General features: G+C 36.5%; 1 protein-coding gene across 7 annotated transcripts in view; it reads right to left on the bottom strand.

The window, feature by feature from the left end:
• scrib (scribble planar cell polarity protein) overlaps nt 1-18985 on the bottom strand; it is a 1177936-nt gene that overhangs the window by 631323 nt on the left and 527628 nt on the right. For all 7 annotated transcript variants that reach the window (XM_090386364.1, XM_090386369.1, XM_090386366.1 and 4 more), the window contains exon 22: nt 6904-7083. In XM_090386364.1, the coding sequence (XP_090242490.1) occupies nt 6904-7083 (180 nt within the window). The remainder of the gene's footprint in view (nt 1-6903; nt 7084-18985) is intronic.

Raw genomic sequence — 18985 nt, 5'->3', positions numbered from 1 at the left:
CAACATGTTTCAGCCCCAATAACAAGTTATTGAGGTTACTGGGTATCTCAATAATGATACCCAGATAGCAGAAAGTTCTCTGCATGTTGGAATCTTTGTCAACATGTTGTTGCTGAGCTCGCACTTTGTTTCTTCCATCATTACTGGTAATGAATGGTGAGTGTGTGGCTGTGACCCAGATTTATACTTTATGATGCTGTACATTCATCATCATCATCATCATCAGCCATTTTCAATCCACTGCAGGATGAAGGCCTCTCCAGCAACTTTCCAGTTCCTTCTGTTTTGAGCACTGGCCATCCATTTACTACTCAAAAACTCATGAATTTCATCTATCCATCTCCGCCTTTGTCTTCCAGGTTTTCTTCTAGCTCCTCTTGGGTACCATTCTGTTATTTTCTTAGTCCTTCTGTCATCATGTCTTCGAGCTATGTGTCCTGCCCAAGACCATTTTAGTTCTTTAGTTTTGATAAGAATGTCCTTTATTTGAGTTTGCTGCCTAATCCATGTGTTTCTCTTCTTATCTAACAGTCTGATTCCCAATATAATTCGTTCCATTCTTCGCTGTGTAGTTCTTAGCTTCTCTTCCATTCTTTTGGTGAGTGCCCAAGTTTCACTTCCATAAGTCATGGTGGGGAGTATACATTGATTCATTATTTTACGTTTCAGACAAACTGGGATATTGCTCTTCAGTATGTGACTATATTTCCTGAATGCTATCCATCCAAAATTTATTCTTCTCTTGACTTCCAGCCATTTATCATTATTACAGCTAATAACTTGTCCCAGATAAGTATATGACTCCACCTTTTCAATTACTGCTCCTTCAATCATTATTTCCCTTTCCGTGGCATACTTGTTCATCATTACTTTTGTTTTAGCCATATTCATCTTTAGTCCAAAATCCTTACTAACTGTGCATAACTGATTAAGATTTTCCTCTAATTCTTTGGGATCGTGGCTTATGACCACAATGTCATCTGCAAATCGTAAATGGTTTAGGTACTCTCCGTTCACATTGACTCCTTTCTGCGACCAGTCTAATCTTCTGAAAGCTTCCTCAAGGGCAGCAGTAAACAGCTTCGGAGATATTGTGTCTCCTTGTCGAACTCCTTTCTCGATTTTAAATTTGCTACTGTCTTTGTCTAGTCTAATAAAGGATGTAGCACTCTCATATATTTTCTTCAAAATCATAATATATGGAGTATCTATGCCTTGTCTTTCCAGTGCCCGAAACATTGCCTTATGCTGTATGGAGTCAAATGCCTTTTCATAATCCACAAATGCCAGGCATAATGGTGTTTTATATTCATTTGCTCTCTCCATTAGCTGTGATATTACGTGAAGGTGATCCATAGTTGAGAAACCCGTCCTAAAGCCAGCTTGCTCTTTCGGTTGATTCTCATCAAGTATTCTTTCTAATCTGTTAGTAATGACCCTTGTGAACAACTTGTAGATATGGGATAACAAGCTAATTGGTCTATAATTTCCAATTTCTGATTTATCTCCTTTCTTATGCAGCAAAACTATGATTGCATTATTCCACTGCTTAGGCATCACACCTTTTCTAATGCACTTTGTGAAGAGCCTTGCCAGTTTTTGTGTTATGTCTCTTCCTCCCAATTTTAACAACTCTACAGTAACTTCATCTTCCCCCGGGGCTTTCCGATTCTTCATTTTCTTCAATGCATGTTCTACCTCATCAGGAAGAATATCGGGTATGTCGTATGTGTTGCTACTTTGCAATCCATCTTCCCCACTGCTGGTATCATTCCCTCGCTCCTTGTATAGTTCTCTATAGTAGTCTTCTGCTATTTGAATTATGCCTTCTCTGCTGTTTATAAGTACACCATCGCTATTCTTCAGTTTCAGTATCATTTGTCTTTCTGTATTACTGCTCATGGCTGCTGATTTAAATCCTTTGTTTTCCCTTAATGCTTGTTCTACTTTTCTTGTGTTAAATCTTCTTATGTCCTCTCTGAGTCTCTTTCTAATGGCTTTGCATAACTCAGTATACTCAATTTTCTCCCTGTCACTGTTTTTCTTGCTCTTCATTTGTCGTCTTTGGTTCATCATGACAAGTGTTTCTTGACTAATTTTTTTCTTCTTTGGATTTCTGTTTCCCTATAGGTTTCTTGGGCTTTATCACTTTCAGAAAGTTGTAATATTCCTCATCAATATCTTGGTCCTGAGCAGTCTGCAGAAGCTCAAACTTGTTCTTAAGTTCCAGTACATACTGCTTTTTCTCCTCCTCTGTTATTTCAAAGACCTTTGTATTATTTACTCGAGTCAGTTTTTTCCTTTCCTTTCCTACATCTATATCAAGTGTACATCTTACCATTCTGTGATCACTTCCAATATTTACCTTATTCAGGACGGTAACATCATTCACAATATATCTTCTGTTAGTGAGGATGAAGTCGATTTCATTAGTTGTTAATCCATTTGGACTCTTCCATGTCCACTTTCTGTTCACCCTTTTCTTGAAAAAAGTGTTCATTACTGACATTCCTTGAGATTCTGCAAATTCCACAAGTCTTTCACCTCTTTTATTTCTTTCACCAATTCCAAAATTTCCTATAGTTCCTCTTTCTGTGCTGTTTTGCCTTTTTCCAACCTTAGCATTGAAGTCCCCCATAATAATAGTGTAGTGGGTTTTCTGCTCATCTAGAAGACTCTCAATTTCGGTGTACATTTCTTCAACCTCTTCATCATCATGGCTCGATGTTGGTGCATAAATCATTATAATCTTTAGCTTGTACCTCTTAGAAATCTTGAGTATTAGTCTTGACACCCTTGGTGATGTACTTTTGAATTCCAAAATGTTGTTTTTAAAATCTTTATGGACCAGAAACCCAACTCCACCTTCACTCCTTTCACTGTTTCCATTGGTGTACAGCAGATTTCCACTTGATAAACTTATAAGTGATTCATTTCTTCTTCTTGTTTCAGCCAAACCAATGATATTCCAATTCACATTTTCTAATTCCTTTTCCAGCTCTAATATCCTGTCTTCACCGATGAGTGATCGTACGTTATAACAGGCCAAGTTCAATTTCCGTGCATGGCAGCCTGGTCGTACCCAGAGATTCTTAGCACCCTCTGCTTCCACTCTGATCCTCTCGCTGCCGTAAGAGGGAGAGTGAAAGCTGCTGGGGACTGAGGGCCATTTGTATTGTTGTGCTCTCATTGCTGGAGGGTTTGGTCTTTTCCTCTTCACGCTGACCAGGCGTCTTGAAGAGAACCACTCTACACGTTCAACATCTATCAAGTATCTTATAAACTGTGAAACAGATGATAAATTTAAATGCCTTCAAGATGATGCAAAAAAGTTAGCAACTGAATTGAACTTGAGCAACAACAATTCGTCTGGAAAAAAAAAGTTTAATAAAGAAGGAAATTTCAGGATACACTTTTTCAACATTTTGGACAATGCAACCAAGTCAGTTAAAGTGTTTAACTGATTGTAAAGCATAACAATTAATTGCAATTTCTATACAATTTGAATTATGCCACAGAAATGAGTGTTAGACAAGCTTCATAATGATATTTTGGATTTAGAAATTCTGCTTACAGACTGTGATTAACTGTGATCTGACATCTCCAGCATTGATTTATATGAAGATTAAAAATTTGCAAAACCATTCTGAATGACAGGGTCGATGCCCTCAAAAGAGGGCAAATGGACCCATCAAGCTCTCTGTTGCTCAGGTCAATGCTATAGCTCACACTACATCAAAGCAACACAATGGCATCCTCAGTGGCAGAGACCACGGGTCCCACAAGAAGTAGCTTTTGTTAGGGAAACGGAAAATATATTGTGTAAGAAGGATAGGTGGAAAAGGGTTAGGGTATGTCTGCCTGGGGAAAAGTTGAGTTCTCCACCAAAAATCTAGCAATGCATATGCTCAAACAATTTAAAAGCATTACTGGCAAACCTTTTGGTGTAAAGAAATCTTGTAACTTTGCCAGTATCAGAGACTACTGCAGAACAGAGCTTTTCAAAGATGAAGTAAATCATAACTTATCTCTTCCATGATGAAACAAGATAGGCTGGATGGACCAAGCAGCCTTATCAATTGAAATATGCCACTACCAAGGATTTAGAACTGGATGAAACAATCCAAAGATTTTCAGCTGTTAAGGAAGGGAAAAGTTAATCTTTAAAGATGAAATTTTAACATGAAATAATTAATCCTACTTGTTTATTAAAGTTAAATTAATAAATTGTATTTTAATTTTGATTCCAGAGTTTCAAATAAAATGATCAATAAAATTATATAGAAAAATTTATATTTTATTTTTGAACTAAAAAAAACTTTTAAAGCTTATATGAATGGGATCAGGACAAAGGCACTAAAGCAAAGTTGGCTCAGGCACCATAACTCTTTGATCTAGCTCTGTGTAGATAGACAGCAGCCATCTAGTAGATCCAGAAAAGCTCTGCTACTGTGTGAGCAATATACCTACATGTTCCAGTCAACATCTGAAAAGTTAAAAATCCTCTATTATAAGAAATTCTAATTTTCGGATATTCTAATTTACTTCTGTATCAACAAGTTCATTGTACTCATTACAATCATTAACATACCTCTAATCTCATTTCTGTTTTTCCAGTCTTTATATCACACCAAACTGACATCAACAATGCACTATCAACCCACATCAACTTGAGTGTGCACCTGCCATTCTATATACTTCTTAACTAAGAGCATAACTCCACCCCTCCTGTCCTTTCTGAATGCATTGTACTCACTATATTCAAATTCTCCAACCCTTATGTCTGAATGGCAGCATGTACACTGCCAGTATTTCAGATTCTTCAAATTTGTTTACTATACTCCTAGCATTGATGTACAAGCAAGTGTATGTGGGTGTTTTCACTCTTAGCAACCTTAGTACAACCCATATATTTTCTTGTCCCGAGGGACTACAAAGCCTACTCCAAGTAGGCTTTGTAGTCCCCAAGATTTTGCTTTCCAGAATGCTACCTGACCCAATAGAAGCAGTGCACAAATCACTTTCACTTCTGACTGTGGTTGCTGTTAATCTATCAGGCTGTGTATTCCCCCAAGCTAGCTGTTTTCCAATCCAACCTAACACTGGCTTAATAACAGCAAATATTCTTGTTGTTTAACATCTATTTAAGTGTATTCCATCCATGTAAAAACAGTCTCTTCTGTTAATAAGTACAGACCATGATGATGAAAGTTCTGTTCTACTCTCTTCATTGGCCATATTGATTGACCAGGTACTCTCTTCTATCACATCTGAACAGAAATGCAGACACTTTCAAATTTAATCCTAACTTGTGGCATTTTGTACCCCCCCCCCCAACTTTAGCCTGTACTTGCTAAGTAAATCCTAAGGTCTCCTAGTCTTTATACTATTAGTACCAACATGTATAACAACATGACCCTTTCTGACTTTAAAAGACGATAGCTACTCTACAATCTGATCAACTTTCCCCCAGGCAGACATACCCTAGCCCCTTTCCATCTATCCTTCTTACACAATGTATTTTTCGTTTCCCTAACAATAACAACTTAATGTGGACCAATCTCTACCACTGAGGATGCCATTATATTGCTTTGATGCAGTGTGAGCTATAGCATTGACCTGGGCTGTTGAGAGCTTGATGGGTCCATTTAAATTCTTTTGACAGCATTGACCCTGTTCTTCAAGCTCATTAGGATGAAGAATTTGTGCTTTATCTTCTCACACTCTTCACAATGACAAATACACAAAAATGCATCCCTTTTAGGTGCAGCATGTCCTATTACAGGTAGATTTGCAAACAGGCACCAAATAGTGCACATTATAAAATCCTGATTTGTAAGGAAACTGCCACTGGAAGTTCTTACCCGAGCTAAAGCATCCTGCTACTTTGAGACGTCTGCTTTGCTGCTTTTGTCTGAGGCATGGTTTTAGTCTAAATTTAATTTTAAAATACCAGATGAAACTAAGAGATGAGTATAATAATGATACACTGTTTCCAAGTGTGACAGCAGTATATTATACTGTTTTAAGTTACATTGAGGTGATACGTTATAAATTCAAATTTGTACTATTATAACTTTATAGACTTATAAAAACAATTCTATTATTAAATTATACTAAATTATTAAATAATAAGGATTTTAAATAGTGTTTATATCATTCTTATATTGATTCAGAGCAATGGTGGCAGAATTACAATGTACTGTGTGATACAGTTATGTTATAAAATCATTTGCAATATTATTAATAAACAGTTCATAGACTTAATAAACAACATCTTAACTTAATAAACCACATAATCCCTGTGGGATTATGTGGTTTATTAAGTTAAGTTTTTATCCCATTCATACAGGGAATGGGATAAAAACCAAGAATGCTGAATGCCAAACAATTTTTTTTTTACAATATTATTTGATTCAAATCAAACTAAATCATTTGTTTGTTTGTTTGTTTATTTGGTTTTTAGGAGCATTAGCAACTAAGGCCATATTGCTCCGGGGATATGGGGTGGTCATTCCCTGACCTTACTGCATCCTCCATATTTGGAGGGCATGGGCTTGAACCCCGGTCTAATCAAGAAGCGTGTGCTACGCACTGCTGCTCCTGCCTACAGAGGTGCCACTAAATCATTTAAAAATAAAGCAAAATCTTATTCAGGACCGAAATGAGTAAGAAAGCATTACATCTCTAAGATGTATGGTAAACTGCACAACTGGATAAAGAAAAAGAAGAATATTTTTCTCTTCTGTACTGTCATTGTTTTATGATATTTATTTCTTTTTATATATATAAATTAATATATATATATAAATGGTTTAAATCTTTATATATTTATATTTAAATCTTTATATTAGATTTATATTTAAATCTTTATATATAAATGGTTTAAAAAAGAAATCTTACTTGTACTCTCTGCACAACCAACCGAACAAACCTATCTAGCCTACTCAATATAGCAACAGCATCCTCATGTCTAGCTTCTGTCATATCCCTGCCATTAACTGACAATATTTTATCTCCTTCTTTCAGTTTTCCATCTTTTGCTGCTGCCCCACCTTCTGCAATTTCTGCAATATAAATGCTCTGTGGGAAAACAAAAACAAAACCTATATATATAAACAGACACACACGCACAGTTGATATATTAAAATATTCATGTTTTATATTAAAATATTTATTTATTTAATCTAACTAAAATATAGATAAAATAAAGTTTGAAAATTATATAACGCAAAATTAATTTCTCTTTCATCACACTCCTGTATGATTAAAGCTGTAAAAATTATCGATTTTTACATGTAATTTTAATGCAGTATTAACATTTTTGATATATTAAAATATTCACATTGCCAATATGCCAGAGATAAGGTGTTCTTCCAAATCCCTGTATTAATAATATACAAAATACAAGTAAGCATTTTGAGTGGGAATTTAAACAAATATCATTATCTAAAATATAGATTAAATAAAGTTTGAAAATTATATAATGCAAGATTAATTTGTCTTTAATCACACCCCTGTATACAATTTTAATGCAGTATTGTTAGCTTTTGACAGTCCATGCATGCTTCACGTGTACTGTTATGCAAGACTCATGAACACGATGTCTTGCATAACAGTACCCATGAAGAGATACATAAATTCAGAGAGAAAAAAAAAAGAAAAGAAAAGTGTAATATAGGAGGAGAGTAATAAATATTACACACCTGTAATTAAACTAAATGGCTAAGTTTGAGCATGCAAACCTATAGTTTTATTAGGTGTCCTATAAAGTTATTATCTTATAATTAATTGATAATGGGAATAACTATATTTACTTTTCATTTCTATTAATCACAGAAAAAAAAAAATTTTCATTTTTCAGAAAATGAGAATATTACCACTTGACAATACCACATGAGTTCTTCTAGTAGCTCCATCTAAACTGCTCAGAGAAATTCATGTCTGCACAATTACCTCTAGGTCTTTTTCTCCTAGATATTAGTATTAATATTAGAATTAACAAATGAGACCTGTTTGAAAATAACAAGTCCATGTTAACTGTTAGAAGAAGATAAAAATCTGTAAATTTCTTTTCCTCTTAAATATAAACAAATTCTTACTTGGTATGATTTTTGTGTGTTCTGTGGTCAATTTTCTGTTTGCTATATGAAAAACCCGAGTTTCAGGGAGAAAGACTAACTCAGCCACGTTGTGAAGATGGCTCATAAAAGTAACACCCCATCAACAATGGGACTCAACTCAGGTCTTTTACACCTGGGGCAGGGAGAACGGTGGTTCTACCAACTGTGTTACCCATGAGGGCTAAGTACGAGCAACAAACTAACTGCTCTCCAACTCAACTACTCTTGCTGAAAAGAGTGAGGATCTGGCAGAAAAGAAAAGAAGTTCGAAAATGGTGCAGCAAAAAATAAGAAATCACTTTCGTTAAAGGCTTATACACGTGTGTTATTGTGGCTGAAATTTCTAATTGTTTTGTCACATATGAATAAATATACGTAAGTACAACTTAGCGTTTTTATTTCTAAACTTACTAAACCTTGTTTTTTGTAGCCTCCAGAATGGTATCTTTGATAAGTTCGAAAATCCAAACAAATCAGAAGTCTGAACTACCCCCCCAGTCCCAATTAGTTTGGAGTATCAATGCTCTATTGTATACAGTAGTACACGTGGACATATTACTGCCTGGCTATAGATTGATGAGTTTTCCCATGGACTTAATTTGGCCTAGTTTCTGTGTAACACTTTAAAGATTGCTGCATTTGTTATTAATTAACATTTATTATACTCTTCCTGTCCTCTAAAAGTTTAGTAAGTGCTGAGAATAACTGTGTGAAAAGAGCAAGGAAAGTTTTGTTTTTATTTTGGTTTTTAGGAGCATTAGCAACTAAGGCCATATTGCTCCGGGGATATGTGGTGGTCATTCCCTGACCTTTCTGCATCCTCCGTATTTGGTGGTCACGAGCTCAAACCCCGGTCTAATTAAGAAGCATGTGCTATGCACTGCTGCTCCTGCCAACCTGGCTACGGAGGCACCAAGGAAAGTTATGAAACTGGAACAAAAAGGAAAAGTGCTCAATAGACTTGCAAGTAGAAAGACTGTGGCGCCCGTCAGAGGGGGCACTGTTAAATTTCTATTTAATTGGCTTTTAAATTTTGAAGAATTATTATTTGAACATTTAGATTTTCTAAATTAATTTAGAGTTTCTGCTGCAATGTTTTTACTCTTGTTACCCCTCTCGTCCCTCCCTGCTTGATTTGAATTTGGGTATAATTTCACCTTTCTGCTTTTGTCTTGCCGTACTGCTAGCATTATTTTATTTTATTTTTATTTTTATCTTAATTTATATGGTTATATTTCAAGCATCATGTAGAGGAATATGCTTTTTGCTGTCTCTGATGTATGCCGTACCCTCCTTTTTATTTTTTATTATGAAATATTTCGTTTTCCAACTATTTCAACATTTAAATATATATATATATATATATATATATGCAATCACAGACTGGTGTGCAAGGAATTGCATAAACTACGTTTGTTTGTTTTTAAAATCTATTGTTTTTTTATTGTTTGTTGAATTTTTAAGGTATGCCCATAGTTTCTTGGAACTGCCAAAGGCTAAGTTTACTCTGGAATCTTTGAAAATTTTTTTTCAAAGGGTGTTGGTACATTTCAATATACAGGCCTCTCCATTGCTTTTTTATCACTTCTTATTTTGGTTTTTCTTTACTGTTTGTTTCAACAATGTTTAAGGCACTGTTTATGAGCCATTTTGGGTAGCCGTGGTGGAGAATCTGTCCTTAAGTGATTTGATTTCTTGTTTGCGATCATCCTCTATAGATCAATATACCTGAAAGTATTATTGAACTGGGCTATTAAATTTTTATTTCAATAAAAAATTTGATTTTTATTAAAATTTTATTTCAGTTGAAAATAAAAAAAACCTCCTGAAAAAATCTCAGGTAAGTCTGACTTAAATAAAATATAATATTTTTAAAATTTAATATTCCTAAAATATTTCTTAAAATCCTATACATTCTATTTATCACCCTATCTTATTTGGTTTAAATTCACACCATTTATTCTAAATTCAAAATGAGGACAGATTCTCTACAATAAAAAAGCACAATAAGTTAGCATTTGTCCGATTTTATGAAAATTAGTGGGTCTCGATTACCAAAGTTGTATGTCCAACATAAAATTTAAATGAGATATTAATGTAAAATTTATGTCAGTGTGATCTGACACAGCAGATCATGCTGACACCCCAGAGCTCCTAATACCTAAAGAAGATTCAGGAGAAGGATTACATAAAAGAGCAAATTTTTAACTGGTTTATTTTGAAAGTGGGTGCCTTCTGGAACATTTATTTTGAAGAATGAAAAAGCTGTTCAAGGATTCAATGTGACCAAGAACAGTGCAATTCTTCTCTTTTTTTAGCAACAGCTGCTTCTGGAGATTGCTTCATCAAACCTATGCTTGCAGAGATAACAATGGCTGTAAGATCACTAACACGACTTGAGGCAGTGAAGAAAAGTGCATAGGATGTCTATAAATTATCAGGTGATACAAATGAATACAGTAGATTTAAACTAGTATGCAATCAAGTTACAAAGGAGGTTAGGCAAGCTAAGGCACATTACAAGAAGTCTCGGGAAAAGAAACCCAGTAAAGACTTCTTTACTTATGTAGGCAATGAATCACATTGGTTTACTAAATATGAATGGATTAACCGTTGATGATTCTGCTCGGGTCTGCAACAAACTGAATGGGCATTTTGCATTATTCACACATGAGGAAATTTTTAGGGATGGAGATGCCAGCAGACAGTCAAATTTTGGTGGGGAGCTAAACATAAAAAAGGAACCTGAGGTGGATGCAATCTATATGAGGGAGGTGGCAAAACAGGTAAGCAAAATCCAGGGATGATGTCATGATTATGACAGCATCTCTGGATTCAGTAAGAATTTTTCTGGAAAGCAATACAGTTCTTACTGTATTGCTTTCCAGCTGTATTGAAACAAACTAGATGAAAAAATTAATTTTGACATCATATACTTAGATTTCAGGAAAGCTTTTGACACTGTTGCACATAAAAGACTCCTATACAAAATGGAGCACTGTGGCATTAAGGGAAAATTTCTGCTATGGATAAAAACATGGTTGAGTGGGAGAAGACAGAGTGATTATAAATGGACACTACTCTTCTTGTCTAATGTTATTAGTGGAAATCCCCAGGGTTTCGTGTTGGGCACATTGCTGTTTTCTATATTTATTAGAAATACTGATGCTCAAGCTTAATGTCTAAGTTTGCGGATGATATGAAGGTTGACAGGGTAGTTAATAACAGTTATCAGAGAATGCTAATGCAACAAGATCTATTCAAATTAGGCAGATGGGCTGAGAAGTGGCAACTGAATTTTAATATTGACAAATGCAAGTTACTTCGTAAGGGGAGCAGCAATCCAGGTTAAAGTACAAGCTTTGTGGTACCACACTCAGGGAACTGGAGAATGAAAAACACCCGGGGTTAACCGTGCAGTCAGATATAAAGTTCTCTGAGCAATGCAGACAGGCTGCCAGGACAGCTTGCAGGATTTTGAGAATGATATACAGAAATTGTGCCAGCAAAGCAACAGGGAGGTGATTATTCCTTTGCATAGGGTAATGGGTAGCTATATCTTGAATTTGGCATAGAATTCAAGGAATAGCTTAACTGTTGCCTGGAAGCTCCAGTTTAGGAATTTATGGATCTGTTGGAATGGGTGCAAAGAAGAGGAGAAGACTGGTAAGGGGAGCAGCATATTCTCAGCATCAATTTTGCAAATTACAGCATCTGGAGACTAGGCACCTGCAAGGAGATCTGATTGAAGTATTTAAGGACTTCAAAGGATTAATTAAGCTCAATGCTGATGGAACTCTTCCTTATGTTCATATTATACATGACAGGACTTAAATTCAAATTGAGGGAGGATGGTTGATTGTCGGAACAAATTCCAATGTGGTGTTGTGAAGGTGGTTAGTTTGAATAAAATCAAAGAACTAGATAAACTGTCAGAGGGGAGAACAGGTGAAATGAAATGGGAATTTTTTTGCCGATGCTTCTACAGCGGCTAGCAGTAGTGGCAAATGATGCTTTTTTGCATCATTTGCCATAGACTGGTTCAACAACTGTTATGTAGATGGTGGAGTGATACTTTGTGGGAAACAAACTAACCTTTAAGGTGCTACTCCTCATTAATAATTTACCTGGTCAGCCTGAGATGTTCCAATTCACATATCCAAATATTATTCTTCTTTGTCCTCACACAATGTCACTCCTTTAGCCTCTGATCCAAGGTGTGATAGCAACAATGAAGAGTTTTTACATTTGTTGTACACTTACATATACCTTGGATGATAGGGATCCAACACTAATGGTGTTTTGGTGCTATCAAAACAATAACACTGTGGATTGCATAAATATTATAAAAGATGCCACTGAGTCATGACAGTGAATGCCCATTGAAGAAAAATTTGAAAGTGAAGGCAATGAAAGTCTTGGGAGGGCATTCCTCCAGATGCTGTTGAGGAGTGAACATCTGATTCAGTATTCTGGTAGTGATGAGAATGACATTAGGCAAGTTCATGTACATACTACATTACAATTCTGGTGTCTTAGCAAGTAGTAATAATTCATGATTTACACAAATATAAAAATGAGCAAAAAGCAATTATTTTTAAGAGCAAACTGAGAACATTTCTTTTCTGTGCATCTGCACAATAAACACATACCATCAAACACAAAAAACATCTGAAACATCCAGTGTTTCAGATACATGGTATACCAATAATCTATGGATGACAAATAATAATTATCAGATTTCTATCAGTCCGTTTTAATGAAATTTGTGAAAGGTTTCACAAATCTATTAGTCTTTGTTAACAGGCTTGACAAATCACCCTAGAAGAGCCAAAGATAAAATTTCATGAAAATCTATCTACTGAGAGTTCAGTTATTATACGTAGATGGATAGACAAATAAACAATAATTGCCAGATTTTTATTAGTCAATTTTAATGAAATTTGGGAAGGCTTGACAAATCATCATTCTATGAGATCTATGAAAATCCATCCATTGGGTATTGAGTTATTATTTTTTAAGGGGCTTAAAGGGTTTTAGGCTGTGTGTCATCAGACACTCAGCCTAAAACACTGATTGATCCAATATCTCTCTATTGCAGAAGATTTAGGAGAAGTCCGGTTGGCCTGCCTCCCTAAAATCCACTCATGCACACCTTCTCGATGGTAAGCCCTGTTATGTCACTTAGGTGGCAACGAATGTGTAAAGTGGTTCTCTTCAAGACGCCTGGTCAGCGTGAAGAGGAAAAGACCAAACCCTCCGCATATAAGAGCATGACAAAACAAATGGCCCTCAGTCCCCAGCAGCTTTCACTCCCCCTCTTACGGCAGTGAGAGGATCAGAGTGGAAGCAGAGGGTGCTAAGAATCTCTGGGTACGGCCAGGTTGCCATGCACAGAAACTGAACTTAGCCTGTTATAACGTAAGATCACTCATCAGTGAAGACTGGATATTAGAGCTGGAAAAGGAATTAGAAAATGTGAATTGGAATATCATTGGTTTGGCTGAAACAAGAAGAAGAAATGAATCACTTATAAGTTTATCAAGTGGAAATCTGCTGTACACCAATGGAAACAGTGAAAGGAGTGAAGGTGGAGTTGGGTTTCTGGTCCATAAAGATTTAAAAAACAACATTTTGGAATTCAAAAGTACATCACCAAGGGTGTCAAGACTAATACTCAAGATTTCTAATGAACCAATGTAAAGATTATAATGATTTATGCACCAACATCGAGCTATGATGATGATGTAGAGGTTGAAGAAATGTACACCGAAATTGAGTCTTTTAGATGAGCAGAAAACCCACTACACTATTATTATGGGGACTTCAATGCTAAGGTTGGAAAAAGGCAAAACAGCGCAGAAAGAGGAACTATAGGAAATTTTGGAATTGGTGAAAGAAATAAAAGAGGTGAAAGACTTGTGGAATTTGCAGAATCTCAAGGATTGTCAGTAATGAACACTTTTTTTCAAGAAAAGGGGGAACAGAAAGTGGACATGGAAGAGTCCAAATGGATTAACAACTAATGAAATCGACTTCATCCTCACTAACAGAAGATATATTGTGAATGATGTTACCGTCCTGAATAAGGTAAATGTTGGAAGTCATCACAGAATGGTAAGATGTACACTTGATATAGATGTAGGAAAGGAAAAACCTGACTCAAGTAAATAATACTAAGGTCTTTGAGATAACAGAAGAGGAGAAAAAGCAGTATGTACTGGAACTTACGAACAAGTTTGAGCTTCTGCAGACTGCTCATGACCAAGATATCGACAAGGAACATTACAACTTTCTGAAAGTGATAAAGCCCAAGAAACCTATAGGGAAAAAGAAATCCAAAGAAGAAAAAATTAGTCAAGAAACACTTGATATGGTCAACCAAGGGCAAAAAAAAACTGCTAATTGTTTTTATTGTTTTATGGTTGTGACCTCCAGAAATCAGAGCGAACCACATGGTCGGAGACAATCGCAGGGTAATCTCCAGTGCTGTGGTCTCCTGCCCCGATTAAACGGCATGTTGTCCCAATTAAGCGAGGCAGATCCTGGCTATTTTCTCAACTGGGTTCTGTTTTTTAGGATTTGCCCCAAATAAATGGCTGCCCCGATTAACCAGTGGCCCAACAACCAGAATCCACTGCATAAAATTTTTTTTTTTATCAAAATGCACCCACTAGGAATCAAGTTAGTATGTTCGAGATGGATGTATATCGTGAAGATAACAGATATTTTAAGCATATTAGTATTGGTATTAGTAATGGCCACTTGGTGCAAGGAAGCCTATGGCTTATGCTGCACCAGGCAAAAAAAATAAATAAATAATAAATAAACAAACAAATAAATAAATGAACAAAATAATAATAATAAAAAATAATAAAAAATACATAAAATAATAAAATAAAATAACAAAAAAATACATAAAATAAAACAATAAGAATAAACACAAATTAATAGTAATAAGAAAATTAAAAAAATAATAATAATAAAAATTAAGAGAAAAAGGAAATGGCCAATCTTGCATTTCCCTCCTCCTTTAGGTAATTATCCTGCTAACTTTTGAATTTCCCCAGACTGTCAGCCTCTACTACCCATGTAAATAACGTATTCCAATAATTTATAACTCACTGGCTAAAATAAAACTTCCTGCAATCCAGTCTAAACAACTCCCTCTACAACACCGTTTATAACAGTGAAAATTTCTCTTTATTCGTTTTGCTCATGCCTCTCAGAGCCTTAAACACCTCAATCAAATTGCCTCTAGGGTGCCTAGTTTCCAACTTCTGCAAACCACATATTCAAAGTGTTTCCTCATATGAATGCCCTTTTACCAATCTCACCAGGTGAGTTACCTGTCTTTGGACCCTTTCAAGAAGAACAATGTCTTTCTTTAGGTGCAGTCTCCATACTTGAACACAGTATTCCAAGTGTGGTCTAACAATAGCCTTATATAATGGGATTATTATTTCCTTATCTCTACTAGGGATTGTTCAATAAATCATCGATAGGACACCATGGGCCCTCCTTGCAACCAGTCTACAATGCTCGGAGAACTTCATATCTGACCGTATTGTAATACCCAAGTCCCTTTCCTCCATTACCGGCTTTAGTTCAATTCTGCCAAGTGTATAAATTATTTTGGGGTTACTGTTCCTCAAGTGCAATACTTTGCACTTTGCTGGATTACAGCACAGCTGCCATTTTTCTGACCATCCCTGAAGTCTATCTAGGTCATTCTGAAGAAGCTCTGCTTGGCGGCAATCATTAACTACTCTACCAAATTTAGACATCACACACTCTATCCCTTCATTGATGTCATTTACGAAAATCAAAAACAAGAATGGTCCTAATACTGAACCTTGGGGAACCCCACTTCTTACATCAATCCAAGCTGAGGAATAACCATTTATCACAACCCTCTGCCTCCACTACCCTGCTATCCATCTAAGGATTTTCCCTGTTATTCCAGCCTGTTCCAGCATATAAAGTAACTGCTCATGTGGGACTGAGTTCAAATACTCTGCTGAAATCCAAATAAACAACGTTGAAATTATTCTCTAAGTCGAGCTCTTGAGTGATCCTTCCAAATAGCTAACCAGATTAGTTAAACATGATTTTCCCTCTACAAAACTATGATATGCCATAATTATGAGAGCTTCCTTGGACTCAGGGGAGGTACCCATAGACTGGAAATGTGCAAATGTGACCCCAATTCACAAAGGAGGATCAAAGGCTGACACAAGTAATTATAGACCTGTGAGCTTAACTTCTGTTCCAGGAAAATTAATGGAGGCACTGGTTAAAGAAGCACTGCAGGATCATTTAGACAAGACTTCAGTTATAGCTCAGACACAGCATGGTTTTGTTAAGGGGAAGTCTTGCCTGACCAACTTGATTGGATACTATGATGCAGTCACAAAAGAACTGGATGCAGGGAATAACTTTGATATTATATACTTGGATCTTAGAAAGGCTTTTGATACTGTTGCACATGGAAGACTGCTACACAAATTGGAGCAGTGTGACATTGGAGGCAAGTTGCTGCTATGGATAAAGGGGTGGTTGAGGGGGAGAAGACAGAGAGTGGTAATCAATGGACACTGCTCATCGTGGACTAATGTTATTAGTGGAGTCCCCCAGGGCTCAGTGTTGGGTCCATTATTGTTTTCTGTATTTATAAATGATATTGATGATGGTATATCAAGCTTAATGTCCAAGTTTGCAGATGATACAAAGGTTGGCAGGGTTGTCAAGGACACTACTGACACTATGCTGCTGCAACAGGATCTGGAAAGGTTGAGCAGATGGGCTGAGAGGTGGCAAATGAAGTTTAACATTGACAAATGTAAAGTACTACACATGGGAAAAAGCAACCCCAGAGCAACGTATCAACTCTGTGGTACTACACTGACAGTGGTAGAGAATGAAAGGGACTTGGGGGTGATTGTGCAGGCAGATATGAAGTTCTCTGAGCAGTGCAGACGGGCTGCAAGAGTAGCTCATGGAGTATTGTCAATGATATACAGGAATTTTTCCAGCAGGGATAAGGAGGTGATTATTCCATTGTATAAGGCAATGGTCAGACCACACCTAGAGTACTGTATACAGGTCTGGAGACCTCATTTCAAGAAGGATGTAGAGCTGCTGGAACGAGTACAGAGAAGGGCAACAAGATTAGTGAATGGAACAAAGGGGTGCTCTTACGAAGAAAGGCTTAAGTTTTGCAAATTACAGTGTCTGGAGACTAGGCACCAGCGAGGTGATCTGATAGAGGTGTATAAAGCCTTGAATGGTTTAAGCATGCTCAATGCTGATGGGATTCTTCCTCTAGCTCAGAAAAAATCACCTGAGAGGGCATAAATTCAAATTGAGGAAAGACAGATGTAGGATAGACGTGCGGAAATTTGCCTTTAGCCAGCGGGTGGTTGGTTGGTGGAACAGACTGCCATCCCTTGCGGTGGAGGTTGATAGCCTAAATAAGTTTAAGGCTCAGCTGGACAGGTATTTTGAACGAACAGAGGGGTGAAGTGGAAGTGGGTTTTTTTTTTTTTTTTTTTGGCTGATGCTGCATAAGCTTGCTTTCTTGCATCAAATGCCTCTACTAATGCTAATGCTATTGCTAAAACCATGCTGAGTATCCTTCAGAATTACATTTCTATCTAAGTGATCCTGAATTCTCCCCTTGATCATAGTCTCCATGATTTTCCCTATTACTTAAGTTAGACTGACTGGCCGGTAATTTCCCATTTCACTCTTAGGATAGCCCTTTATGTATTGGAGATACATTGACACTTTTCCAATCCAATGGAATCACTCCATAGTCAGGTGATGCTCTCATAATTAGCCTCAATGGTTCAATGCACTCACTTGCTGCCTCCCTTAATATTATAGGGTAAATGCTATCAATCCCAGGAGCCTGTAGGCTCGAAAGATTTATCATTAAATAAACTTTTGAAACTTCAACAACATTAATAACATTTTTTCAACTTCACTCCCAGAATTTCTCTTTGACATGAAGGGTTTTTCTTTTGTAAATGCTGATGCAAAGTAACTGTTGAGTTCATCTGCAACTTCAGCTGGAGGTATCTAATACTGTCTCACGTCCATTACACAAGGGTCCGATCTAGTTTGTTTCTCTTCTTTGTATTTATATATATATATATATGAAAAATTTGGTATTAGATTGATTTCCTGTAGCCGAATGGTCAAGAGCAGGAGTGGGGTAGCACACGCTCTTTGAGTAGACTGGGGTTCAAGCCCCTGACTGCTAAATACGGTTGATCTGCCAACCTGAAATGGATCAGCGTGGCAGATTATGGTCCATTTCCCTCAGCACGAATTGTTGAGGAGGCTTCAATCCTGCAGTGGGTTGATAATGGCTGCAGTTTTATGTGAAAAATCCTTATGCCCCCCACCCCTCTTTGCTCTCTTTGACAGAGATGTCTCATAATCTGCCTTTGCCAGCCTAACCTTTTCAGTGGCATTATTACAGATCAATTTGTAGCTGATATAGGCTTCAGTACTTTTTATCGCTCTGTAACTTTTCCATGCCATCTTTTTCTGCTCAAGTAATTTGGCAACTTCATTATTCATCCCACTTGGAATCCTCCTCGTGGATTGTTGTTGTTGGAGGTTTTATGGTGCAACAGCAGCTAATGGCCATTATGCACCAAACAATGGTAGCAGATAACATGCATTATTAAAAGTGAGATATGTGCATTACGTAAGATTTAAGCATTATATTCTGTCATAGCATTTTATCCTTTTTAAGAAAGTGAAAACTGCATTAATATCAGATCTGTTGTCTAATATTTATTGCAAAGTAGGTGTGATTTGAGCATGGCAGTTCAGACAAAAAAGCAGAT

Source organism: Mastigoproctus giganteus, chromosome 12 (assembly GCF_048544385.1).
Source record: "Mastigoproctus giganteus isolate SK-2022 chromosome 12, ASM4854438v1, whole genome shotgun sequence".
NCBI lineage: Eukaryota > Metazoa > Arthropoda > Arachnida > Uropygi > Thelyphonidae > Mastigoproctus > Mastigoproctus giganteus.
The sequence above is the reverse complement of the archived record's forward strand: the minus strand, read 5'-3'. Positions and strand labels throughout refer to the sequence as shown.